This window comes from Apodemus sylvaticus, chromosome 2 (genome assembly GCF_947179515.1).
Source record: "Apodemus sylvaticus chromosome 2, mApoSyl1.1, whole genome shotgun sequence".
Lineage (NCBI taxonomy): Eukaryota > Metazoa > Chordata > Mammalia > Rodentia > Muridae > Apodemus > Apodemus sylvaticus.
Window position 1 is genome coordinate 160,809,951 of NC_067473.1, and position 26,527 is coordinate 160,836,477.

The 26,527-nt window shown below is 48.1% G+C and overlaps 2 protein-coding genes and 1 non-coding gene across 4 annotated transcripts; 1 reads left to right on the forward strand and 2 right to left on the reverse strand.

Moving 5' to 3' along the window:
- Nucleotides 1–58: 58 nt before the first annotated feature.
- Ncapd2 (non-SMC condensin I complex subunit D2) lies at nucleotides 59–22,529 on the reverse strand. Of its 2 annotated transcripts, XM_052174898.1 has the most exons (32): nucleotides 22,446–22,529; nucleotides 21,290–21,435; nucleotides 18,453–18,528; nucleotides 18,144–18,202; nucleotides 17,490–17,671; nucleotides 17,078–17,220; nucleotides 15,813–15,940; nucleotides 15,615–15,738; nucleotides 15,330–15,477; nucleotides 12,523–12,720; nucleotides 11,376–11,510; nucleotides 11,197–11,284; nucleotides 10,938–11,112; nucleotides 9,558–9,673; nucleotides 9,102–9,329; nucleotides 8,402–8,576; nucleotides 8,080–8,164; nucleotides 6,389–6,522; nucleotides 5,955–6,087; nucleotides 5,776–5,860; nucleotides 5,534–5,698; nucleotides 5,144–5,316; nucleotides 4,040–4,151; nucleotides 3,811–3,934; nucleotides 3,574–3,729; nucleotides 3,103–3,280; nucleotides 2,936–3,030; nucleotides 2,311–2,391; nucleotides 1,989–2,172; nucleotides 861–990; nucleotides 587–742; nucleotides 59–381 (listed from the first exon to the last, which is right to left on the reverse strand). In XM_052174898.1, exons 2-32 carry the CDS (start codon nucleotides 21,414–21,416, stop codon nucleotides 296–298), a joined length of 4,179 nt encoding a protein of 1,392 aa, XP_052030858.1. In that variant the 5' UTR covers nucleotides 21,417–21,435; nucleotides 22,446–22,529; the 3' UTR covers nucleotides 59–295. The 2 variants fall into 2 exon arrangements, with proteins under 2 accessions (XP_052030858.1, XP_052030859.1); XM_052174899.1 differs by lacking the exon at nucleotides 12,523–12,720.
- LOC127679622 (small nucleolar RNA U85) lies at nucleotides 17,749–18,077 on the reverse strand. Its single transcript, XR_007976883.1, has one exon. It is a non-coding gene; the product is annotated as a small nucleolar RNA U85 (small nucleolar RNA).
- Nucleotides 22,530–23,175: 646 nt separating the features above from the next.
- On the forward strand, nucleotides 23,176–25,855 carry Mrpl51 (mitochondrial ribosomal protein L51). The gene is made up of 3 exons (XM_052174901.1): nucleotides 23,176–23,435; nucleotides 23,522–23,632; nucleotides 24,575–25,855. Exons 1-3 carry the CDS (start codon nucleotides 23,357–23,359, stop codon nucleotides 24,769–24,771), a joined length of 387 nt encoding a protein of 128 aa, XP_052030861.1. The 5' UTR covers nucleotides 23,176–23,356; the 3' UTR covers nucleotides 24,772–25,855.
- Nucleotides 25,856–26,527: the final 672 nt, after the last annotated feature.

Consider the following 26,527-nt stretch of genomic DNA (forward strand, 5'->3'; position numbering starts at 1 on the left):
GCTGCTGCTGCAGCCTGAATCAGGGCTAGCCATGGAACAGACAGCCAGGACAGAAGGCTTAAAAGTCTATAAAAACATTTATTCATCAGAAAACGTGGTGCTTGGAGACTGGCTCTTAGGAACGGAAAGCAGCAGTCACAGGCTCTAAGAGAAAGGCCTTGAATGCAAAGACCATTTACAAGTTAAAAACAAGGAGGCAACAAGCATTCCTAAAGGGGGGGGGGGGGGTCCTGAAGTCAAGACCATCCAGTAAGGTGCCCTGCACGGCAGGGATGGGGACCAGCAGAGGCAGCTCCTAGGATCTGTGTCTTTGCCCAGATGCTCTGCGGATGGGGGTGGTTCTCTTGGGTGTCTCTTCTTCTGTCATCTCCGCTGAAAGTTCTATTCAAAGAATTATAGGAACAAAAGCTGAGTCATAAAGATGGGGCAAAATGGATCTCAAAATACACACACCCAGAGCATACTGTGAAAGTCAACCCAGCCGCACAGCGGGGAAGACGCTGCTAGGGAGAATGAATCCACAGCCAGGTGAGGCCCACTGCAGACCCCACACAAGCCGCTGTCCTGGTGGGAGGGTGAGGCATACCGTCCTCGCTGGACTCGTCACTTGAGAAGACAACTTTGGCTTTCCTCCGGGACTTGCGTTGCTGAGTACATGGACGACGGGGTTTGGCACGTCGAGGCTTAGGTGTGACAAAGTCATTATCCGAGTCTACAGAAGTCAGAGGCTGTAGCCTTGAGACTAGAGAAGGCGAGGGGGACATGATTTCCATGATTTCAAAAAAAAAAAAAAAAAACAAACCACAAAGGAAAAAAAGTGGGGCCCGCTTGCAGGAGCCCTGTGGGTGTGCCTCTCATACCGGCGGCGGAGGGTTTCTTGGTGGACAGGGCTCGCTGGCTGCCTCCCTGGCCACTTTCAAGCTCCTCCATTCCATCCATGCCTCTGGTGTGACAGGCGCGAAGCTTCTGCTCAAATTCATCTATTATAGCCTGGAGGAAAAAAAGTTAAAAAACAGGACTGGAAACATTGTCTCCCTGTTTAAAAAGAAATAGTCATGAAAGATACAGAGAATTAAAGAAACCAATCTGAAACTGTGATTCAGAGTGAGGTGGCCTCAGAGTCCTGAAAATGCCCAGTGTGACACTAGTGGCAAGTATGTGCCACTGTATCCAGTGAGTAGACTTTGGATGCTGAGCTATCAATCACGTTCCTTCATCCAGGACAGCGTGCTCAAGGACTAGCAGTTCCTGGGTGGAGGCCATGAGGGTGTGTGTGGGACAGGAGCAAATGGGAGCTCGGCTTCCTTCCGTCTGCTGTAAACATGAAACTACTCTAAAGAAGCCGTCTAGTGCCAAGCATGCGGGGCATACCTTTACTACCAGGAGACAGAGGCAGGGGAATCTCTTAGTTTGAGGCCATACATAGCAAGACACTATCTCAAGTAGAAAATGAGATACTTCAGCTGGGCAGTGGTGGCACACGCCTGTAATCCCAGCACTCTGGGAGGCAGAGGCAGGCGGATTTCTGAGGCCAGCCTGGTCTACAGAGTGAGTTCCAGGGCTATACAGAGAAACCCTGTCTCAAAAAAAAAAAAAAAAGAAGAAGAAAAGAAAATGGCCTTCACTAGGGCTGAGTCGGGGCATTGTGGATAAGAACACTGGCTGCTCTTGCAGAAGACCTGTGCTCAGTTCTCAGCACCCACATGACAGCCCACAGCTGTCTAGCACCAACTCCAGGGCACTTGGCACCTTCATACAGACATATACAGAGGCAAAACACCAAAGCGTAGGAAGAAAGTAAATAAAACAAAAAGGAAACGGATGGTCTTCCAATCCTCCAGGGAGCAGGAACTAAGGTCTGGTCTCGGTCACTCCGGTTCCACAGCTGCAGGGAGGCTAGCAAGGCCGGAAGTGCGGACAGGATCTTAGAGGACAGATTAAGCCTCCTGCACTGAAAGCCAGCGGGGCCTGTGACCCGTGCCACTCACCTTGCCCTCAGGCTTGGCCCCACGACGCAGTTTGCCCACAACTGACAAAAATGCACTGAAGACAGACTCATCTAAGAGCTTATCGCCAAAGCAGTCAAAGTTGTCCAGCATCTTATGGAGGCCTCGATCTGTGAGGGGCAGCTGGGCCATGCAGTAGGCCAGGTCTCGGAACTGACGCTCAGTTCTGCAGAGGGAGGAAGAGACTTTGTGAGGCACACACATCCTCCCACTTCAGTCTCCTTTGGTCCCACGGGTGCCACCAGGGACTCTTTCTTCTGAAAGGCCCCTCTTGGCACAAAGATGTCCCCAAATGGCAGCATACCGGGCGGTGCGAAAACGCTGACACAGCTTCTCTACCAAGCTCTCGGTCTGTTTGTCCTTGGTGATGTAGGAGAGCAGCTGCCTGTGAGGAGAGAGTGTGACTGGCCAGGAACCCCTTTCCCAGCTCTTGCCCCAAATCAACCACCCCGACCCCAGCATGGCCTCCCACAGTTCCTCTGGTCTCCTTCCCTTTACTGAGAATGCATATAAGAACAGCTGCCACCTAGTGACTGCGACAGCATGCCTCACCCTCTCACTCAGTGCCTGCCCTAGGTAAGAGCCTCAAGAACTATGCATGCGTCAAGTCCTGTCAATCTCACTCGGTTAGACAGCCAAACGGGTCAGGTTACTTGTGGACAAAGTACCACTAAAATGTCCACCTGGAGCTGCAGACGTGGCAAGAGCGCTTGCCTAGTACATGCGAGACCCTGAGTTCACTCTTCTTCATTCTTTGCACTGCATCCACCCACCCACCCACCCACCCACCCATCCATCCATCCATCCATCCATCCATCCATCCATCCATTCAGAGCTGGGATTACAAGTGTGTCTGGTTACTAAGTCTGTGTGAGACACACACACACACACACACACACACACACAGCTCTAGGTCTGAGAAGCCATACTTCATGATGGTGTGGAAGGGCTCCTCTTCCACTCCGCCCTCTGGGTCTGACAGGCGACTGATGATATCAGGGAGGAGATTATAGATTGCATTGCCCTGTAGGAGAAAGAGGATGAGATGGGGGAGCCTATCCATTTCCTCTGCAGAAAGCCCCACGCTGCGTCTCACCTTGTGGGAGAGCTCGTTGAAGAAATTCTTGGCCAGGGCAGCGATCTGCGGCACAGGGTCGATGAGCAGCACGGCCATCTCGCTCACCTGCCCCTTCACCTTCACCATGTCCTTCAGAATCAAGTGTGTCATCACCAGCCCTGCTGTCCTCCGCACCTGCTCAGCTGGATCTCGGAGGCTAGGAATAAAAGCTCTAGTCACTGAGATCGAGAAGCTTGTTTGTACCTTAAGAACAATAGAAGGCCTCAAGAACAAGGATCTATTGTTCCACAGTATGCCATTTTAGAAACAGCAGCTCCGAGGCTATTTTGAATTGAAGGCTGGAGCAAGATTTTAGAGGGCCGCTTCAGCTCCCAGTGTCCTCAGGGCCTGCCTGTCCAGGGTAAATAGCTAGCAGATGCTGAAGCCAGCGCCACAGGCGAGGGGAAGAGCCCAAGAACTTAGTGGGTTTCAGGTCCCGGGATCTCTTACCGGGCATACAGATGAGGGGTCCAGGGATCCACCAGGTTAGGGAAGCGGATAGCCAGGTCTCCTGTGGCAACCATGAGGTTAGACCTCACAGTGGGGAGGGAAGACTTTTCAAGCATGGTGAATAGAAGACGAAGCTGGGAGTCGCAGAAAGGGGCACTGAGGGCAAAGAGAGACCCATCAGGAAATCAAGAAGGCTGTATCATCTGCATTCCTTGAGATGAAGCCAGCTGGGCCTACCTGATCATGCAGAACTTGCCAAGGGCCAGCGACGCAGCTGCAGAGAGCTCTGGGTTGCTGTACAAACCAGGGCTGTTGCAGACTTTAAGTAGCAGTGGAACAAAGGCAGCTAGTACCTGATTGCCTGATGGAAGAACATGTCCAGGTTGGGGACAGACTGTATCAACTGGGGGAAGGTTGGGGAGAGATTGTGTCAACTGGGGGAGGGGCACATAGCAACTTTTCCTACCGTCCAACAGTTCCTTCTCACAGATGCCTCGGATGAGCTCTGCCTCTGTGTCATCAGCAGTGGCCCCCACCAGCCCCAGTTCTTCCTCCATTGCAGATTCAGAACTTGCACTCTGCAGGAAGAGAAGCAGGGATCTTGCGTGACCGCTTTTTTTTTTTTCTGAGATAGGCTCTTACATAGCCCAGTCGCTCCTCAAACTTTTATGTAGATTGGGTTAGCCACAAACTCAGAGATCTGCCTGCCCCAGTCTCTTAAGAGATGGCATTAAAGGCGTGCACCACTTCACCCTGCTATAAGATAAACTTTAAACATTTTTTTGTTTTGTTTTATGAGTGGTTTACCCAGCTTGTATGTAATTGTACATGTGTGCACTGCACACAGAGGCCAGAAGGGGACCCTGAATTTCCCTGGAGTCGGAGTCACAGATGGTTAGGAGCCACCATATGTATTCTGGGATCCTCTTTCTTTGAGCCATCTCTCTACCCATAAGACATCTTTTTTTTAATCCTAACATAACATTTATTTTGCATGAACAGATCTAAAGATGAAGTTTATCCACAGAAATAACAAATGTGTCCATAAGGAGAAAGAAAGAAGAGGGAATGACTAGGTCCCTTTCCTAAGTTTTTAAGTTGCTAAGGCAGGTCTCTATACCTCTTCTTCTGAAGACACAACTGACTGGTCAATTTACAATGGTAAACAAATCCTGTTCAGCCTGACAGAGGTTCAAGGTCACAGAAGTCAGGCTGTACCCGCTGCTGCAAGCCTCTGGTTTATTTATCTGCAAGACAAATACACCTCCAACAGAGAGGACACAGGATCCCACAGGTGACAGGCCAGTAACATGGCTGTTAAGAGGGGTGTGTTATGTGTGTTCAAACAACTCAAACAAAGTGCCTCCTCAGAGGGGCTGAATCTCACACTACACGAAAGCAGGCAGTCTCTATGTACCTAGTGCCCTGCTAGGTGAGCATGGGTAGACTGACATCTTTGCTGACACTAACCCTCCCAGGGGAACAGAGACAGACTCTTCATTTACTAGTACAGAAGCAGGGATTCCTAGAATGCTGAGGAAACCAGAAATGCCCCAGGCCACTCATTCACCTTGTCCTTGGAGCCCTTGGTCCCGTGCTCCTGCTCCTCCCGAAGAACTCGCCGCCGACACAGCTCCCCACTCACTGCCTGCTCCAAATGGACCAACTGCTGGAGAGCCACATCCCCAGCCAGGGAGAGCAGGTTCATCAGCAGGAATGTGGGGAGCTTAGGGGCTGCTTCCTCTAAAGCAGAGGGAGGGAAAGAGCCAGGTCCCATTAACTTCCAGACCCACTCCTTACTTGTGGAGAAGGGGTGAGACGTGGTGAAGAATGGCCCAACATCCCAACATCAACCTGAACACAGTGAGATGCTGTGGACTGGGGTTCCTGACCCTTTAGGAAGAACCCCAGAGGCTGGCTGTCCACCCCATCCCTGAGCCACGAAGCCCTGCCCACTTACTGGGGTCTGCCTCAGTGGTACTCTTCTCAAGCGTCTCCAGGGCTTGCTTTGCACAGCCTTGCAACATCTGGGCACAGATCGCTTCAGGTCCCTCTGCCAATTGGTAGGTCAGGGTCACTGCCACCTCTTTGAATGGGATCCAGAGGGGATCTGGGTGTGCAAAGCCTAGAGAGAAAGGAGAAGTTGATTTCTCTGGAGAAAGGGACCAACCAGGCCTACTTCAGACCTGCTGGATAGCTTACCCTTTGTGACCATCTCCTGAAGTCGTTCAAACAACCTGTGCTCCTGAGGCAGCCGGAAAGGAGGGTGACGTTCACCCAGGGAGGGCTGAAGAGAAGGGAACAGGATGTCAGGGTGGGCAAGGCCAACAGGAAGCTCTCCACTCTCCTCAGCTGAGCCACGGCCACCCCACATTCCCTACCTTCCTCCTGTCCGAGATGTTGGCAATGGTGAGGCACACCTGCTGGGCCAGCCTGTAGTCCGGTGGAGACGCCTCAGCCAGCCCGACACTCACCAGGGTGTCTAAGTTGCTTCCTACAATTTCTGGTTTTCCCCTAGGGAAAGGAAAGCAGAGTTAAAGGCAGCCCTGGGCAGGGTTCTGTGGGAGGCCACAGCAGTGCAGGAAGGGAGCAGCACCCACTGTGGAGTGGCTGTCTGGAGCCCTGAAGCCCTACAGAAAACTCCTGACCTACAACCATGTCCCTGGATCCCCTTGAGCTAGTGACAGTAGAAGACGGGCGGATGGGCGGGTTCATCCCAGCAGCCAACCCCAAGAAAGCTCTACTGCTGAGGGAAAGGGCCTTTTCAGACCTTCCTTGCCTTCCCCTCTCCTTGCTTTCCAGGTCTGAGCCTCACCGTGCCATCATGCCGAGAAGCATGACAGAGGAGCAGCGCTCCAGAGGAGAGCATGGCACCTTCTCCGTTGCCCGCTCCCACAGCAGTTGGATCACGGCTGGCTTGATCTCATCCTTCTGCACGAACTCACAAAGCTGAGGAGAAAAGACAGTAAGTCTGACTCAAAGTATCAGTCCCTGTGGTCCACCTGGACGGAGCTGCCTGGGGAGCGGAGGAAGGGGTTCAGGAGACAGCGTGGGGAGCTAGTTCTCTCTCGCTCTCTATTTTCCTGCTTCATGGCTTGCTTCAAGGCTGCACTTCCTAAGGTCATACATTCAAATGGACATTCTGAGTTCTACGAGTGCAGTTCTGACTGCATTCTGGATACTGAGCACAAGTCAATGTATTTATCTGTGACAGGGCCATTGTCCTTTCTGCCTTTTCGTTTTAACAGCAATGCTGACACCTGTTGGTCACGTCGCCCACCCACAGCCGCTTCTGCAGTCCTGTCTGTCCTCTCACCGCTGTATCCCTATGGCTCTGGTAACCCTTCTACCCTGTCGCTGGTTCTTCCCCAGTGGCATGTGGGCCAGGCCGGTCATCTCAGCCTGTGTCTCCAGCCCTTCTCTGGCTGCTGTGGGAGTCCTGAGCAGCAGCCAGCCTGGGAAATACCAAGCTGCTTGCCACACCAGGTCCTCTTTTCCCAGAAAGGAACAAAAGTAGCATCAGTAGCCAGACCCCGCAGTCGGTGCTGCTCCCCACTGCCCCAGGGCACCGGGCCTCCATAGGAATGCACCTCAAACCCTGGGCTCCCTCGGACTCAAGGCATTCAGCAGCCTCCACAATTTAGTCTCAGCTCTTGCTTTCAGCTGGATCGTCTTCTGCCGATAATGCTTTGAGTCAGAACACAAACTACTTCATTCTTCAGTTGGGATACAGTACTTTCTTTACTCTCTATCAAAAATTCTCTCCTCTTCAATTTTAACTATCTGTCTGTCTGTCTGTCTATCCGTCCGTCCGTCCATCTGTCCACCCGCCTGTCCATCCACCCACCCATCCATCCATCCATCCGACCGAACTTCCATGACCCACCTTGCTGGGTAAGCCCTGACCTCTCTTATGCAGCTTGACCTCCATCACACAGAGGCTGAGCATCTTCTCTGGAGCTCATATGGTGTGTGTGTGTGTGTGTGTGTGTGTGTGTGCGGAAAAATGAGCTGCGGCCAGTCAGTGACCGTCCCAGGCCTCTCCGTGAGCTTCCCTCACAGACTCTTATCCTCCTCACACAGAGGATACTCCAGAGGGGCTGCGCTCGAGTGGTGTTAAGAGCAGTGCTTGGCACATATTAACAGCATTTGTTAGTCTGCTATTATAGTGGTCACCTATGCCACCGATTCTGGAGGTGAATACTTATTGGTTACCTTTTTCTAAATGTTTTGTGGTTTCTTTAAATTTGGGCACGTGGGTTGGGCATTGTAGCTCACACCTGAATCTGAACACTGAGGAAGCTGCGGCGAAACTTTGAGTTTGACGGCAGCCTGGGCTACACAGTGAGACAATGCCTCAAACCAACAGCAAACAAAGGAAATAAAAATACAATTGGGGATGGGAAAGCAATCACTCTTAAGCCTCTGTGGAGCTGAACAGATCCCCTTACGGGGGAGCAGCCGCTGACTGCAAGTGTGAACGAGAAGCGGACTGAGTGGACTTACAATTTCCTCAAGACACTGAATGGTCCCGACAGAGGCATCCACTAACAACAAGGAGAGGTTCTGAATCAAAGCCTGCGCCTTGGCTCTGTAGAACAAACAGAGAGCAATGGTCACCTGACGGGGCATGTGAACCTGGCAAATAGGTTGTTAGGTTAAATAAGTGCTTGGAGCAGGCCCCAGCAGAAGTCCACCCTGAGCCTGGAATAGACCCACCCATGAGTTCAGAATTTCCCTAGAATATTCTAGAATATCATTCGAAAGGTTCGGAAATCCCATGAGCAGCTGACCCCACAAGTTAACAAAGACAAGGAAGCCCACGTACCTGGCCGAGTCCCCTTTCGGGCTGAGGTAGAGTTGGCGGTACGCATTAAGCACAGCTTCCCGGACACCAGGCTCCTTAGACCAGATGAGAGGCAGCATGCGGCGTACCCCAAACAGGGCCTGGGGTACCCCAAATTGGAATACCATCACAAAGAACTCAATCACCTCCTGCACCACTGAGAACAGATACAGTTATCACCCATCTACTTAGCAACTACCGCAATACTCATAGGCAGAACGCTTGGTAACACAATAACATGGCTGTAGAGGTCATTGTCATTGTCCCTGAGAACGACGCTAGAATGCCTTCTCATGACACTGTTAAAGTAACAATAAAATGTGGACAATGATAAACACCCTCTGCCTTCTGATGATGCAGGCATCAGGGGCTGGATGATGGCCTAGTGGTTAAGAACACTCACTGTTCTTTCAGAAGACCCAGGTTTGATCCCCAGTACCCACATAGCAGCTCACAACGATTCCTAATTCCAGCTTCAGAGAATCTCTGCCTCCCTCCTTCTGCTCTTCACAGGCACCAAAACTGCATGTAGTACACATGCAGGCAAAATACCCACACATGTAAAGATAAGTCTGAGGAGAAAGAGGAAGAGGAGGGGGGAGGGGAAGGGGAGCAGGGGGAGGGTGCAGGCATCAATGAAAGTGAGCAGGCAGGACTGTTTTCTGAAGAGCACCCGGCCTACCTGTAGTTGTATTCTCATACATCATCTTGCTGATGATGCCAATGGCTTCTGTAATCTTCTGGGAGAAGCTGTAGGCATCCTGCAGATACTGCACCAGCATCTCCTGCTTCACCAGCTCATCATCGTTCCTCTGGCATCCCTCCGGCTCGGGCACACTGGGAGAGTCTTTACTGCCAGTTAGCCCTGGGTCTGTGTCCCCACGAGACCCCTGTGTGGAAGCCGCAGGGTCTAGGAATTAGAGAGGTACAGGAGAGTTTTGCTCAAGTGCATCTTTCTTTCAGCAATGTGAAGGTACGAAATTAGGACCTGCTCTGAAACACCTTGGTTTGTTTCTCCACTCCTGCAGCCCCACCCCCCCAATTTGCAGAGGCGCCCTATGACTGGGCTGCCCCCCTTCGAGAGCAAGCCAACTCCCCAGCCTCTTTCTGCCCCATGCTCACTGACTGAAAGGACTACCTTTGAAGATGATTCCCAAGAGATCCAGGAAGCCATTCTCCTCTGGCTCTGTGTGACTGAAGGGTTCAGACTCCTGGAAGCGACTGGTGGCCTCCTGAGCGAGAATAATAGCCTGTCTAAAAAGAACAGCAGCCTGTCACCAATTTAGCCCCAGGCCCCCGTCCCTGAAGACCTTGTAAGGGATTCTACCTAACGACTTCACCCAACAGTGCCCATAGAAAAGGGTGTCTCATGCTTACAAAGACCAGCAGTTCCTACTAGGCAATCAAGTACAACCCCCCCCCCCACACACACACACAACCTCTACTGTGCTCCTCAAAGAACTTGAATAAGCTTTTAAAATCACAAACCCAGAGCTAGCCAGACAGCTCGGTAGGTCAGGGTGCCCACTGCAGAGCTTAACGACTTAAAGAGTTCAAGGCCTAGAATCCACAGGAATGGACCTGATTTCCAAAATTGTCCTCTGACCTTTACAAATGCTGTGCCTTGAACATACCACCCCTTAAGTAAATACGTAACTAAATAAATGTAAAAACAAGCCAAAACAAAGTAAAAACCTACTCCAAACATCTGTGGGAAAACCTGTTATGTATGGAAGCACCAGACTTTGAATAATTTGTTAATTTTATGGCTTAATCACACAATGAGGTTCTTTTGTGTTCTTCAGACCGTTTAACAGTGAGGTCAGAACGGCCATGAGCGCAGCCCTCCACTGCACACTCCCCAGTCTGGGATTGCAGACAAGTGCTGCTGCCCACAGAGACAGAGTAGCCACCAAACACATCCCAGGGCACAGCCTGGTGGCGGAGGTCAGCATGGCAGCAGAGCGTATGCTCATCAAGTTCCTGGGTTTCATGTCAAGCAAGAAAACCAAAAGGATGGCAGGTGGCACAGCGACTGGCCTGTGCTGTGCTGTGCTGAGGTGAGCCCCCTAGCAGATGAGCGATCGCCATCCCTTGTCACCTTCTGGAGACAAAGTCTAGCTACAAGGGCCTGGCTGTGAGGAAGACTTGCTGTGTAGACCTGGCTGGCCCTGAACTTGCACATTCTTCCTCTGGCCTCTGCCTGTGAGCACAGCGGCTCCAGTATGCACCATCGTACTAGGTTTATTTAGCTGTATGAAGTACTAGGGACCAAACACAGAGCCTTGGAATCACGGGCCTATGTCATAGACTAAGCTCCTGAGTAGTTTTAAAACATTTCAAAGTAGAAAGGCAGTTGTGGAATATGCATTGGCCAGACATTACTACGGTAAAACTAGCCATCCCTTTCGGCAGCAGCAGACATAAGTTCAAATCATCTTTAAGAACCCCAAAGTCTCCAAGGCTAACTCTACTCCCTGCCCCCTCCGAGCGAGCGAGCACCCTGCCCTTCACGCACTTGTAACTAGCTCTGGCGAGCAGTTGGCGGATGCGTCCTTTCACCTCCTCCGCAGTCTCCGCATCAGCGATTTGCTCATCTACCTCTTCTCGGGGAAGCTTCAGAAGCTGCTGCAGGGTAGCCTTCAATTCTGGCAACATGGCTTCCCACTCCTCCTCAGGTTCGAGGGCTGCGGCTGATCGGGAGGGAGTTTAGTCTTTCTTGGGGTTTGTAACCTCAGTGAGAAAGCAAGGCGGCCTCCCCAGCAGGGACTACTTACACGCAGCTGGAGTTCGCCGCTGGGCTCTCATTTCTTGTAATTTCTGAATCTCCTTCTGCAGTGGTCCAGCAAGGTCAGTGTCACTAAGCTGTTGAGGCAGAATGCATAGCATGTCCCTAAGTGGCGGACTCCATCCCTGTTCCAGTTCGCCCCTCTTCTGCCACACCACGGCTCCTTACCTTGCAGGAAAAGGGATTATTGGCTAGAAAGCTGGCCAGCAGCTGAATGGCATTTTTACACACTAGCACTGACTTGTCTGCCAGACGTCCCACTGCCAAGGCCACCACTGCCTGGAAACGTGTCAGGGGGAGCGCCTAGAGGAGCAAGAAGAGAATCAATTCACATCTGGCAGTATCCAACTGCAGCCTATGTGGCACAGCCAGTGGAGGACAGTCACGTATGTGGCTCAACACAAAGTCCTAGCCCTAAAGAAGTTGGACCCACTCTGAGTCTAAACTCCGCCACCCACTATCCACTCACTCTAAAGCTTTCCTGTGGGCTTATAAAATATGTGAGCAGCCCACTCTGTAGTCCTTAACTGGAACAGACACCTTTGTCCTCGGAAAGGGAAGATTTATTACTGTTCATAAGAATCTCAAGTTTAGGGGCTGGAGAGGTGGCTCAGTGGTTAAGAGCACTGACTGTTCTTCCAAAGGTCCTGAGTTCAAATCCCAGCAACCAAAATGGTGGCTCACAACCATCTGTAATGAGATCTGACGCTCTCTTCTGGTGTGTCTAAAGACAGCTACAGTGTACTTACATATAATAATAAATAGATCTTTTAAAAAAATCATCTCAAGTTTAGACCCTTTTTTCAGACAGTTACTAGAGTCTGCATCTATTTTTTAAAACACAATAAATTTTTTTTCAGGGGCTAGAGAGCACTGCCTCAAAGGTTAAGAATACTGGCTGTTCTTCCAGAGGACCTGGGTTCAATTCCCAGCACCCACATGATGGATCATAAACATCTGCAACTCCAATCCTAGGGAATAAGGTACCTTCTTCTGGCCTCCACAGCTACTACATACACGTAACACATGGACACAAGCTAGCAAAACACCCACAAACATACAATAAAAATAAAGGGAAAAACATGTTTTTAAATTGAAGCAAGGTTTCATATAGACCATCCTATCTTCAAGCCTCCTATGTGGCTGAGGATGACCTTGAACTACTGACCCTCCTGCCTCTGCTGGAGGGCGTGGTCTGGTACCAGGCATGTGGCAGTGCTCAGCCAGATTCTCTCTTGTGCTCAGCCAGATTCTCTCTTCACTTTGGCAAGTATACAGAGGACTTTAAAGGGTTTCAGCAGAGAAGTTTGTTCACCTTCTGTTGGACAATTCGGGTAAAGAGCTGCAAAACTCGGCTTCGAACAAAGGAGTTCACATCATGGCCATGAGCTTGCAAGATATCCAAGAACTGATCTCTGGTTTCTCGAGCTGATTCTTCAAGTTGGTCACCATTTAGAACCTGAAGTACCATCTCAGCCATAGCTGCTAACACAGCATTGCGCATCATGTAATTCTGAGAGGGGGGGGGGGGGAGAAACATTGGAATGCATCTCTCCACTTCCATAAACACTTTTCTTTCCCTAAACTCTTCTGCTCTTAGTCAAGGTTAGGATTGCTTATGCAAAGCTGTGACTTTTCTGGTAAACTGTCTAGGTCTTTGTCCTCACGATCAAAGAAGATGGTGAGACCCAAGTGGATTTGTTTGCTCAGAAAATATCAGGAGAAAATAAATAAGAGCCCAAATCAAAGGGTAGGGAGATTCAGTCTGAAATGCTGGGAACACAGTATTTTGGATTTTGTATATCTGTATATATATATATATATATATACTATCTTAGGGATGAAACCTAAATCTAGATGCAAAATATATCTATGTCTCAAATATTTCACACACATAGTCAAGAGTAATCGCGGATAATTTTAAAACATTTATTTTATGTGTATAAGTGTTCAGCTCACATGTATATCTGTGTACCACATGTGTGCCTTGTATTCAGTGAATCCAGGGTCAGTGTGTAAACTGTGGACTTTCAGTACTGATCTATCAACCATTTAGAAGAGGACACCAGATATTCTGAAATTGGGTGCTAGGAACTGAACCCAGCTCCTCTGCAAAAAAAAAAAAAAAAAAAGTAGTGCTTTTAACCAGTCATCTCATCAGCCCCTTAGACAATATTTTTAGTAACTATATGGATGAAATAGTTTTGTACTGTGCAGTTTTCCACCTGTGATATCTACTAGGAATCTTTCAGAATCAGGATTTCTGTTGCTTAAACTAGACTCGAATATAATCTGGGAGTGGCGAGGCGGTTCAGCAGGTGGGGTGCTGCCAGCAAGCCTGAGGATCTGAGTTTGATCCCCAGGACCAGGAAAGAGGAAGCTGATTCCTACACATAGGCACACATTGTACACAGACAAAGCAAATGACTAGATTACTGTTTTTTCTTCTGAGACAGGGTTTCACTATGCAGCCCCGTCTGGCCTACGGGTATGAGAGCAGGCTGGCCTCACAGATCTACCTGCCTCTGCATTCTGGGGACTAGGATTTAAGATGAGTGCTGCCGGGCAATGGTGGCACACACCTTTAATCCCAGCACTTGGGAGGCAGAGGCAGGTGGATTTCTGAGTTCAAGGCCAGCCTGGTCTACAGAGTGAGTTCCAGGACAGCCAGGGCTACACAGAGAAACCCTGTCTTGAAAAAACAAAAAAAACAAGAAATAAAAAAAATAAAATGAGTGTCACCATGCCTGGCAAGTAACAATAAAAAACCAAAATCAGGTCTATCTTTCTATGCACATTTGAGAAACATTTCTTCCTCTCCTTTGTATGAGGCCACAAAGCCTTGAGTCTTATGAATAAACATTGCTTTCACTCCTACTCCTCGGGGACACAGAGGAGCAGACACTGGCCTTGGTGCCAACAAGTCCATTATGTAATCTGGTAGAGAATAGGGCAGGGGATTTTTTTTCTCCCCCTGCCCCGGCCAAGAGCCAGAGCACAGCTACACACAAGAAGTTAAAGAAAACTAGATCAATGAGCAGCTGTCTTTGACATTTACCTAGGAACCCCTAGGGCTAGCCTGGGAAGAGGCCAGGGGGCATCCAGGAAAGAGAAGGAAGAACAACGGCACAGTTTGGCTGAGACAGCTCACTGTTTGTAAAAGCGGGGCTAGTGAGATGGTAGCAAGAGGTTCTAGGCCAAGGGGTGGACTAGGCACCAAAGCTAAGTCCTTCTCATTAGACAGGCTGTGGAATGGCTATCTCGTCTACCAGAACTGCACAAAACCAAAAATACCACTTATAAAAAAAGGGCTCTTCCTGCACTTCCTCATAGGAATGTCACAGGGATAAATCTAGACAACCTTGTCTTCTTTATGCAGAATTCTATTTTGGGAACAATTTTGTTTTATAGCCTTAGCTGGGATCCTCCTTCCTCAGTCCTCTGGGTCTCAGATTCCAGGTGTACACTTCCATCCTAACTGAAAGCCACTTTTTCAAAAAACAACCTAGAAACCAGGTGTGGGTATACAAAACAACAACAACAACAACAAAACAAAAAACAAAAAAAACACCCAGGCTGGAATTCCAGTGTTTGGGAAATAGAGTTTGAAATTCAAGTCTAGCCTTGGCTACACAGCAAGTATGAGGCAAGCTTAGGCTATGCAAGATACTGCAAAGGGCGAGGGGAGGAGCGAGACAGAGGATGGTTATGAACCTTTGCTAGGCGTGGCAGCACATCTACAATTCTGGAACTGGGGAGCCAGGCAGGCTACATAGCAAGCCCCCCCCTTCGTTCTTATTCTTTTGTGCATACATGCTTGATACATGTGTTAGTGTGAGAGCACCCATGCACCATGGAGCATTTGCAGAATTCAAGGGACAACCCTGAGTGTCAGCATGCCTTTTCCTCTGAACAGACTTACATGCAAGCCAAACATGCACACACATAAAATTTATGTAAAGAAAAGTTTAAAGAAAAAAAAAAGTTCAACTTTTAGAGCATGATTATTAGCATGCATAAACCCCTGGGTTGATTCCCAAAACCACAGTAAAGTGAAGAAGAAAGAGAAAGAGTGGTCTCAGCACTAAAGCCCCTGGACAATGCAAGACCCCCACAGACTACCTCTCCATCCAGATGCTCTAGCAGAATGCACATGCTGGACATCAGGACAGCTGGGATTCGCTCTGCTAGCTCAGTGAGGAATGCGGCAAAGCCCTTCGCCCCTGCTGTGTCTCGACTCAGCTCCTGTGGACACTTCTGCCCAATCTCTCTATACAGGGGAGAAAACACAGCTATAGTGAGAAAGCTCAGTTACTGAGTTCCTAATAAGGGAGAAAGGACCTCTAACTCTCTTTACCCCACCCCACCCCCACCCCTGCTCCAGGAGCACAGGAGCTGAGGAGTCACCTTACAATCTCTCCCACTATGCTCTTCATCCCGTAGTCTGTCGCCCACAGACCCACAGTGCTCACTAGGACAGAGGGCAGGTGCTCGAAGTGCTGCAGCATCTGGATGATCTTCACTGTCGCACCTGGGGAAGTATAGCGTGAGGCATTCTGGGAGGACCGCAAAGCAGGGGCAGAAGCAAGGCGGAAGGCAACTTACTGAGCATATGGTTATAGCGGACCAAGGCCACCCCAAGCAGGTGTGCTATGGCCTCCTTGGTGGAGCGGTTCTTTTGGTGACTAATGGTGGGATTCTCCAAAAGGCGGTAGCAACAGCCAGTAACCAAACTAAACAGAGAAGGGGGAATAGGAAGAAATGAGCTGTCTGGAGTCAAGACCCCAGGCAGCTGATGTTACTCATGCTGTCCCTACTATGTTCGTATTAAGATTTCAGTCTAATCACCTTCTACACCAAGGATTCTTTCCTTCAGGATTTAGTAAACTACAGCCAGTTACCATGACAACAAGAAACCAGAATATAAGATCAAGATGTAAGACAAGGTTAGTGAAGACTTCTCATTGTTAAAAATGGTCAGTTCAGTCTTTACACTTTTAAATTACATCTGCTCTAACTGACCACTGCCGTTCACTTTAGTGTGTGTGTGTGTGTGTTCCTGTCTGTGCATGTGGAGGCCAGAGGTCAACCCTGGGTTTCATTTCTCAGGAGCTAGCTATTTGCCTTGTCTTTTGAGACAGGGCCTCTCACTGGGACCTGTGGCTGGCTGGCCATGAGTGCCAGAGATCTGCCTATCTCTACCTCCTCAGCACTCTGCTACATTTGGCTTTTGACATAAGTGTTGAGGATCAAACTCAAGCTCTCCTGATTGCACAGTAAGTGCTTTACTGACAGCTACCTCCCAGCCATTGTTTATTGGAGATAGAGCCTCACCACTATACAGCCCTGGATAGCCCAGAAGTCTTCATGTTGACCAGACTGGCCTCAAACTCTCAAGAGATTGGCTTGCCTCTGCCTCCCAAGTGCTAGGATTAAAGGTGTGCACCATGCACGACCTTCACCTAGGGGATTCTTAGTAAACACATTTCCATGATATGGGTATTAACAATGTGAATTTCACTGTGGTGGCACAGGCCTTTAATCCCAGTACTTTGGAGGTGAACCTCTGTACAAAGGCAGGTGAACCTCTGTAAGTTCAAAACAGTTTAATCTACATAGACTTCCAGGACAAACAGAGCTGCGCAGTGAGACATTGTCTTACAAAAGGGGGGAGAGGACATGAGAGAAATACACATTCCATTCACTATTTTTGATATGTATGTATGTATTTATGTATGTAGGTATGTAATATACACTTCTATGTATTATCACAAACAGAATCCAGAGATGAAGTATTTAAAAGGCATATCTTGTAACAGAAGCTCATTTTGCATGGCTCAAGATCATCTGCAGTCATCCTAAATACCTACCTGACAAATTCTTCTTCAATTATTGAGTGGTTCCATAGGTGACGAATGTCCAGCTGGAGCAGCTGTGTTAGAAGCTGAAGAACTGGTTGCCTCTCTTCCTCCCAGTCAAAGCCAAGGGCTGCTTTGGCCCGGGCTTTCTTACCCTAAAGTGAGGGCAGGATAATCAGAGAGAACTAGTCCTCTAGTCTCTGTGCCCACACTCAGTATCAAGGCAAGGCCAAGCAGTACCACAGAGAATTATAAGCTCTAGAATGCACAAGAACTACTTAAGTAGTCAGGGAAGGAGATCTGGTCCTTAAGTGCTCCCTACTAAACCCCAAGCAAGAACAGCAAACATGCTAAAAGCACTGCTTTCTTTCCCTTCAATCCCTTTCCCCCCCTCACATAAAATAGGCCAGGAATTTACAGTTACCTTTCCACCAATATCCAGGTCAATGAGGCTTGTCCGGCTGGTCAGATTCTCAAAGGACTCCAAGAGGTGTATCAGGGCATAGCAGTTCATTTTGAGGGCGTTTAGGTGGGCGCTTCTATCTGAACCACTCAAAGCTGCATTGTCCAGGATTGATGGCAGTTCCTGGGAGTGGCGGGACACCACTGTGAGGGGCACAATCTGAGAGTTGGTGTCATTGCCTTTCTTCACATAACCCTACCTCCACACACTTAGTGCTTGTAGCCATCAGATTACCAAAGATCTGTGTGTCATCTCTCAGTGGCCATGACACAGCTAAGTCCTCTGAGACCCCTGACCCTGGCATCACGAATATAGACTGTTCCTACTTCCATTCCAGTTACCACAACTCCTCCCTGGCAGCTGGGGAGTCACCCCACGCCGGCTGGAGTGAGGAGGTTCAAAAAGCGGGAAATTTTTTATGGGTCCGCCCTTACAGTGAACGCACATTACTCTGCATCGACCACCAAGATTACAGACCTGAATAGGTCAGAGGTCCCTGGACTTAGCCAAACCGACTGAATCACAACAGCCTTGATATCATCACATGGCTGAGAAAATGGAGGAACTGCTAAACATAACCAAACCTTCCAGCCCCTGCCCCCAGACCCCAGACACCTTTCTTCAGGAATTCCAGGGTGTCTTCTTTGAGGCCAGGGTCTATACTTCGAAAGTGACTATGAGGGAAAGAAAGTGTGGGAGTGAGACAGGAGCCTGCAGAGCCCATTCTCAAAGATCAGCTCTAAGGACTCAAACGTGAAGATACTCGGGAAATTGTGAAAGTAACTGGATAAGCACTCGCTATGCTGTCCACACCCAGAACCAATTATCAGTGAACCCAAAATTTGGAATTTCAAAACTCACATGCAATAATCAGAGAAACAGCCACCAGTTCTTCCATAAGCACTAGCTGTGGATTTCACTTACTGTAAAATGCTGTAGACCGTATCGAAGTGCTCCAATATGGCGAGGGGTCCCTGAGTCCGGAAGGCAGACTGAAATGCTGGAAATGAAGGAGGGTAGACAGGACTTCTTGGTGAACTCAATAGTTCTTTACACAATCACTTCCTACGCTTCAGTCAACAAAGGATGGCACACATCACGAGGTCAATGACATAGCAGCCATCTACTCTACAACATTTACACAGTAACAAAATTGCCTGATGACACAGGACTTAGAAGGCATCCTGTTAAACGACGTGTGAAAACAGTTTGTGGAAAAGAAGTTTGAAATTATGCTACTCTCCTGCCTCAGTCACGTTTTCAGTAAGGCAAGCACCTGTGGACACAAATATGACTGTGGCATTTCCCAGATCGTTGTTTTCTACTTCCATTACTGTTTCTATATTACTAACTCGAATCCTATGAAAGAATGGGTTGAGGGCTGGGTGCGTGTGGTGCTGTGTTCCTTTAATCCTAGCAGGAGGCAGAAGCAGGGTCTTGAAGTGAGACCGCCTCAAAAAAAGGAGGGGAAGGGAAGGGAGCTGAGGTGACCAGGGACAAAACCCCAATGTCCCTGATGGTTACTCTGCTCTACCTCAAAAAACAAGGGTCTCTTTCCCTCCTAATTATTAGTTATATAGTTTACTTGTATTAGAACAGGCCCCTGCAAACCTTCTTTGACTGTGTTTGTTAGTCCCCAGACTTGGTCACAGGGCACTCCTCCACAGGCCTGGTGCTCTGGAAGGCCTCCCCCTGCCCCCTGTCTCTCAGTTCTTTCTTACTTTCAAGCTTCTATAAGCATGTACTCATTGTATAAAGTGGTTCTGTTACATTTTGCTTCACTATGTCAGTCAGCTGGCCCTGATCCCAGGGAGGCCTGCCTGTCTCTGGCTTTCCACCTGCTGGCATTAAAGGCATGTACCACCTGGCTCATTACATTTTCATACACAAATATCATGCTCTTTAGTCATATTCATATTTCTCTCATGAAAATATGTAATGTTTCATCAGGTGGTGGTGACACACACCTTTAATTACAGTACTCAAGAGGCAGAGGCATGTGGATCTCCGTGAGTTCAAGGCCTGGTCTACAGAGTGTGTTTCAGGACAGCCAGGGCTACACGGAGGAGCCATATCCTAAAAAAATAAAAGCAAAACCATGTCTTGAATAAACAAAAAACGGGCTGGAGAGATGGTACAGTGGTTAAGAGCACTGACTGCTCTTCCAGAGGTCCTGAGTTCAGATCCCAGCAACCACATGGTGGCTCAAAACCATCTGTAATGCCCTCTTCTGGTGTGTCTCAAGACAGCTACAGTGCACTCATATAAATAAAAATAAATCTTTAAAAAAAAAAAAAACCAAACCAACAAAAAAATATGGACGGTTCCACGGGCCATGCTCCTTCCTGTCTCATTCCAACCTAGGTACCTGAGCCAAGAAATAAGCCTTACTTCCTCACACTCCGGCATGGCCCAGGGTTACCTTCTATTTTCATGGCCCAGTCCTGGAGTCAACAATTCTTGGTAAGTTCGGGCTCATTTTAGGGGAAAGGGGTTTGTAAAAACCCAAGCTCTAGGCACTGGACAGAATCACTGTTGCTCCCAGACACTAAGAGAAGCTGAGGCAGGAGGATTGAAAACTCAAAAGCCTCACTTTGTGCACACATGGTAAGCACGTACCAGTTGAGTTACGTCCCCAGCCCTTCTCTTGTGTTTGATTCAATCCCATGTTATTTTATTCACCAAGCCCTGGAAGAAACAGGCTATAGTATAGGTACCTAGCATTAAGCATGTAGTAAGCTATACCGTTTTAAAAGCTTGTACACACTCTTGAGTATTACATACTGTGTAATGATGTTTCCATAATAATGAATCATCTAGCAACAGGCCTCTCAAAACATGCCTCCCCACATTCAATTTTAGGTGACAAGAGACTACTACATTTTGTGTTCTGTTGCAGCTGTGTTTCTCCTTCATTGCACTTCTTGGAAACATAATCTAGTTTCTAAACAGTGTTCTTTGAGAAAAGGCAAGTCAAACACTCTCACTGCCCACAGTAATTCTAAACTTCATGCATTTATTATATGTGCACTGGTGCTTTGTTCTATATTGTGCATAAACACACCTATATCTGTTTATCCATCCATCCATCCACCCACCCACCCACCCATCTTGTACCGCATGTACAAGTTAAAGAAAGTAGTGAGCTGGGACTAAACCTGGGTCCTCTAGAAGAATAGACCATGCCCTTAACCTCTAAGCCACCTCCTCTCCAACCCCTCGCTACAATTATCAGGACTTTACAATGACACATGGTAAGAGGTAAAAAAACAAAACCAAAAAAAAAACCTTTCTCTCAAAAAGTAAGTAGGTTAACCAAGACTATTTCTTGAATAATCCAGGGAAGATGGTCCAGTACATTTTATGTCATGAATTCCATGTAGTGCTACAAAAACAAAGAACAACCAAAAACACAAACGAAAACAAACCCACCAAAACCAAAACAAAACAAAAAATAAAACCTAACAACAAGCGGGGCGGTGGTGGCGCACACCTTTAATCCCAGCACTTGGGAGGCAGAGGCAAGTGGATTTCTGAGTTCGAGGCCAGCCTGGTCTACAAAGTGAGTTCCAGGACAGCCAGAACTACACAGAGAAACCATGTCTGGGGGGGAGAGGGAGACAAAACCCAACAACAAAAAAGCAGGGAATAGGAAAGATATTCCTGGCCCTGATGGAGTGTCACAGAGCCGTAGAGCAGAAAGGATTACATCATTGCATATGGCTGCCTTCTGAGGTTCAGTGGTAGCCATGGAGGCTCACCTCTAAGCTGGGAAGGAAGGTGCTTGATGGGCAGCACCTCCTGAACCACATAATGATTCACACCTCCACTTTTCAGCAGCTCCTCTGGAGATAAGGGCAGGTGGAACTCAAAGTTGTGGGGAGACATCTTTCTCCCACTGCTTCACCTAGAAACCAAACAGCAAAGAAGTCATGGTGTGAATCTACGAGTGTGTTGTCTTTTTATTATGTGACAAGAACATTTCTACTGAGTCTACTCCAGGCTCAGGTTCAAATATTTTTCTCTATTTTTTTTCAAATGTTTTTCAGTCTTACAACAAACTATATGAATCATCTTGTAAAATATAAGATCAGAGCCATGCAAAGTAGCATTTTATACAAAGTAGTCTTTTATACTCCAAGGGCATGGAATCAGGATGGAGTTCAAGGCTAGTCTCTACTAGAGACGGAGTCTCTACTACTCGGTCTGGGCTGCAAAAGATCTTGTCATAATACACCCTCCCCTGCAAACCCTCCCCCCCAATATAAAAGCAACTCTAGATACGAATAATTCTTATTATTCTGACACTAAGTCATTGAGTTCTCATGATGTCCTCTGTAAAACATCAAACGAATCAAGGGTTAAAAGCTTTATAAAGAGCCAGGTATGGTGGTACATGCCTATGAACATTTGGAAGGCTGAGGCAGGAGGACCGCTGAGTTTGAGGCCAGCTGGGGCTGCAGTGAGGCTGCTAGGACTACATCTTAACAACAACCAACAGCAACAACAACACAAAGAAATATGAATGAACGATTAAGTGACAGTCAGTGTGTACATACAGCCTTATTGCTTTCATTTTAAAGTGGCAAAATCCTTAAAAATATTTCACCCAGCACTGGGGTTCCGCCTGCAGAATGGAAGAACATTATCTTGTATTTATCCTGTGCCTGATGCCGTAACTTCCTAATCTGAGTCTCATGGGGCTCATAACGAAACAACCAAATTTACAGACTGGGCAGTAAGGTTATGCGATTTTTGCCCACATCACACATTCCGATTCCGATGTCAGACTTACAGCCATACTGGATCTCAAGGGCATCCCTACCAGGCGTCGCTCGCGACCGCGCTCTGGCAAAGGCTGCGTCACGGCTTTTCTCAACCCTTCCCTCCCCGCTTCCTCGCACGGCCACATCTCACCTGGAGCCCTCGACACCCCTCGCCCGCCGCTTCTTCAACCGGAGATCCCCCCGGCTGAGAAGGAAGGACGAAAACACTCGGCACTATACGCGCCAAACAGCGAGGTGGTTTTCAAGCTGGCGGAGAAACCAGCCAATCCGCGGCAGGCTGAGGCAGAGACCCGCCCCAGAGTCCCGCGTCGCGCTCGCAGAGCCCGCAACTCCGAGTTCAAACCTCAACGGCTGCCCAGAGGCCAATCGCGACGGAGGCTGGAGAAGCCGACCAATCACTGCCCCGGAGGCGGGGCAAGCAGGCGAGGGGCGTGGCCCTGGGTCTGTGTGCTTTCTCTCCCATCTCTACCGTAGTCTGCTGCTAAGAATGGTGGTGGCCCGTTATCCCTCCGCAGGCCGGGAGGCAGGGCCAGGCTGCCTAAACCAGTCCTGGTGTTAACCTTGTGACACCCGGTCCTGTAGACTCCGGGAATGTACTACCTCAGCAAAACTCTGTTTTTTTGGGGGACCTTGCCGTAGCGCCGGGCTCCCGTCCTCCACTTCCCTCATACTTGAGGAGGCCCAAGGAAATAGGAGAGGGCGTATTTTAACAGAATTTCAGTTTAGGGGCGTCCTTTTCTGCGTCAGCAAACATACCACAGAGGTCCAATACTTCCTGTCTCAATACTTCCGGTGCATAAACCGGAAGTATTTGGATGCGCCGGATAGGCCGGAACTTGGAGGGCGGGGCTTGTGGTAGAGGGGCCAAGGCGGGTCAGCTCCCTAAGCTACCTGGGTAAGAACCAAAATGGCTTCCGTTACTGTCACTACCGAGTGAGTCCCGCCTGGGGGTGTAGTCTGTGTCTTGTCTTTGGAATTCACACCTGTTCCCCATTTTTCCGCCTGGTTTGCTGTCCCTACTGAGGTGGAGAGGCTAGAGTAATGGCAGGGAGTGTCCCTTGGGCGGCAAGTAGGAGACTCTGGGGCTGGATGCCGTCGGCATGCAGAAGCTTCTCTCTGGGTAAGTGGCTAATGCGTAGGTAGGACGGCCCGCTAACTGCTTGCTAACAGGCAGTGCTGATCCATGCCTCTCCTTTCCATCCCTAGGTGTTCCGCAGTTGGCCTATGTAAGGCTCACGCTCCCACCTCCCAAAGTGGTTGACCGCTGGAACGAGAAGAGGGCTCTGTTTGGGGTATACGACAACATTGGAATCCTGGGTAGGACTCGAGTCCTAGTTTCAGAAGGATGCTGTCTTGACTATTTATTTGGATTTTATTTGTGTAAGGGAATAGTAATATGCCCAGGACAAACTTGGTGGCACAAACCCTGTTACTCGGGAGAAGAAGACAGGCAAGACCAGTCTGAGATACAGAGAACGGTGAAGAGAGTGTAGTTCTCAGTCTTACTAACACAGTTAGTGCCAAAGCTAGGAAATGGTAGTGTCAGTATTTGAACCCAAACCTTCTGGCTGCAAAGTCTTTATTCTTTCTTTTTTAATAAGATTTTTGTATATTTGTGTTTTCCTGAAAGTGTAATACAGAATAAGAATACAGAATAAGAAGAATAATTCTTATTATTCTGACACTAAGTCATTGAGTTCTCATGGTCTCCTCTGTAAAATGGTGTTACTCTGGGGATCAAGGGTTAAAAACTAGTAAGCCAGGCGGTGGTGGTGCACGCCTGTAATCCCAGCCCTTAGGAGGCAGAAAGAAGCAGGTGGATTTCTGAGTTCGAGGCCAGCCTGGTCTACAGAGTGGGTTCCAGGACAGTCAAGGGCTACATAGAGAAACCCTGTCTCAAAAAAAAAAAAACAAAAATTAGTTAAGTGCCAGGTGTGGTGGTACATGCCTATGAACATAACATTTGGAAGGTTGAGGCAGGAGGACTGCTGAGTTTGAGGCCCTGCAAGCAAGGCCTGCAGGTTCAGGGTGTCAGACTCTCCAGAACTTGCCTTACAGGCAGTTGTGAACCTTTAGTTGAAAGTGCTGGGAATTGAACTCTTTGGAAGAGCAAATGTTACAAAAACTCTGTACTTTGTACTGTACTGGTGTGTCTTGTCTGTAAGTAGTTCTGATCAGGGAGATGAAACTGTGTTGAAAGCCTAGTTAGTCTATGCTGCCCTCTCTTCTCTTGAAATAGTATATTCTGTCACATTACAGGGAATTTTGAAAAGCATCCAAAAGAACTGATCAAGGGCCCAGTATGGCTTCGAGGCTGGAGAGGAAATGAATTGCAGCGTTGTATCCGAAAGAAGAAAATGGTGGGAAGCAGGATGTTCATCGAGGATCTGCACAACCTTAACAAACGAATCAGCTATCTCTACAAACACTTTAACCGGCATGGGAAGTACAGATAGGACAGCAAATTTGTCACTCTGGAGAAGGGAACAGGACTTATCCCAGCAAAGAAAGAGCTTTGTGTGCTCTCTGCAATAAAAATAGGGCTTCTTTGGAATCTGCTACATTTACTCATTCTTGCACATTGGAGTCTGTGTAATCCCTAAGTCACATGATCTTCTGTTACGATTACTTACTATAGCCCAGTTATACTTGTGGCCTTTATAACAGAATCGTTTATTGCTGGCACGTTGACACTGGCCTTTCATGTAAGTTTCTAAAGAATTTTTTTTTTTTTTTTTTGGTAATCTTGAAGCTGAAACCCAGGGCCATGCTCATTCTAGGGAAGTGTAGCTGTTGTTTCTAAAAACTCTGCCACACCAAAATGAGCTGGGAAAGTGGAATTACACTTTGTATTGCTGTTATCAGAATAAGTTAGGGAGCTTCTGTGTACCGCAGCATTCCCTGTTCTCTGGAGCAGAGCAGCTCTGAGGAGGGTGAGGGTGACCTTGAGCCACGCCCAGCCTTATGAGGTGTTAAAGATGGCACCGAGTATTGCCCTCTGCTGGGATTGCAGGTGTGTGCTACCCTGCTTTTTTTTATTTTTAAGGAAAAAAGTTTCATTTAAGAATGATATTTTAAGCCGGGCGGTGGTGGCGCATGCCTGTAATCCCAGCACTCTGGGAGGCAGAGGCAGGCGGATTTCTGAGTTCGAGACCAGCCTGTTCTACAGAGTGAGTTCCAGGACAGCCAGGGCTATACAGAGAAACCCTGTCTCGAAAAAAACCAAATCCAAAAAACCAAAAAAAAAAAAAAAATGATATTTTAATACAGGCTTGAGCACCAGGGCTATGAGAGAGGTGTTCAGATGAAGGAAGACCCTTGAAAGCATGAGTGGGTTCTCTGAGACTCTTCTATGTGGCATAGTGCTGGGGTCTTGAATATACCAAGTGCTTATTGTATAGTGAACTATATATCCTCTGCCTGCATTTTGTTTTTGTTAGTATATATATTAATTGCAAAAATAATAGGTTTCACTATGACATTTTTCATTTATTTCTATTGGTTTCTTTTCTTTTCTTTTCTTTCTTTCTTTTTTTTTTTGAGAGAGAGAGAGAAGGTTTTCTCTGTGTCACCTTGGCTATCCTGGAACTCAGTATGTAGACCAGGTTAGCCTTGACCTCTCTGCGATATGCCTTAGTGCTGGATCTAAGGCTTACACTACCACAGTTTTGTTTAAATAAAAATCAATTCAATGAGAAGTCTGGAGATTACAGAAAGGTAATCCAGGGAATTTTTCTGGCATCTTCTGTTTTGTTTTTTTTAATAGTCTTGGGGCTGGAGAGATGACTTCCCTCTTCCAGGCTGCTCTTCCAGAGGACCCAGGTTAATTCCCAGCACACACGTGGTGACTCACGGCTGGCTATAGTTCTGGTTTCTGGGCTCTCCATGGAGACAGGCATGCACATGTGCAGACACGGTTGCATGTAAAACATAAAATAATAAAGATAATATTAAAAAAACTCTCCAGTCTCTTGCTCTATAAGTCAGGATCAGGCTGGCCTGGAACTCTTTACAGCTCAAGCTAGAACCCATCCTCCTGCCTCTGTCTCAGGAATGACAAGATTATATGCGAGAGTCTCCGTGTCCAGCTTCAACTCCTGTCTAATCCTCATGTTCAGTGGCCGTGTCCAAGGTTATATAATAGGGGCTCACAGAAACCAAACTGCCAACCAGGGAGCTCGCATGGGACTAACGTTGGCCCTCCACACATTG

Excerpts from the sequence above, each read along its gene's own strand:
- Ncapd2 (XM_052174898.1), bottom strand. The coding sequence starts at position 21,416 with ATGTCTCCCCACAACTTTGAGTTCCACCTGCCCTTATCTCCAGAGGAG. Across the intron at positions 5,699-5,775 it reads TCAGGAGATGGTCACAAAGG|GCTTTGCACACCCAGATCCC; the intron begins GTAAGCTATCCA and ends CTTTCTCTCTAG. Across the intron at positions 3,281-3,573 it reads ACCCCTCATCTGTATGCCCG|CCTCCGAGATCCAGCTGAGC; the intron begins GTAAGAGATCCC and ends TTTTATTCCTAG.
- Mrpl51 (XM_052174901.1), top strand. The coding sequence starts at position 23,357 with ATGGCAGGGAGTGTCCCTTGGGCGGCAAGTAGGAGACTCTGGGGCTGG. Across the intron at positions 23,436-23,521 it reads ATGCAGAAGCTTCTCTCTGG|GTGTTCCGCAGTTGGCCTAT; the intron begins GTAAGTGGCTAA and ends TTCCATCCCTAG. Across the intron at positions 23,633-24,574 it reads CGACAACATTGGAATCCTGG|GGAATTTTGAAAAGCATCCA; the intron begins GTAGGACTCGAG and ends GTCACATTACAG.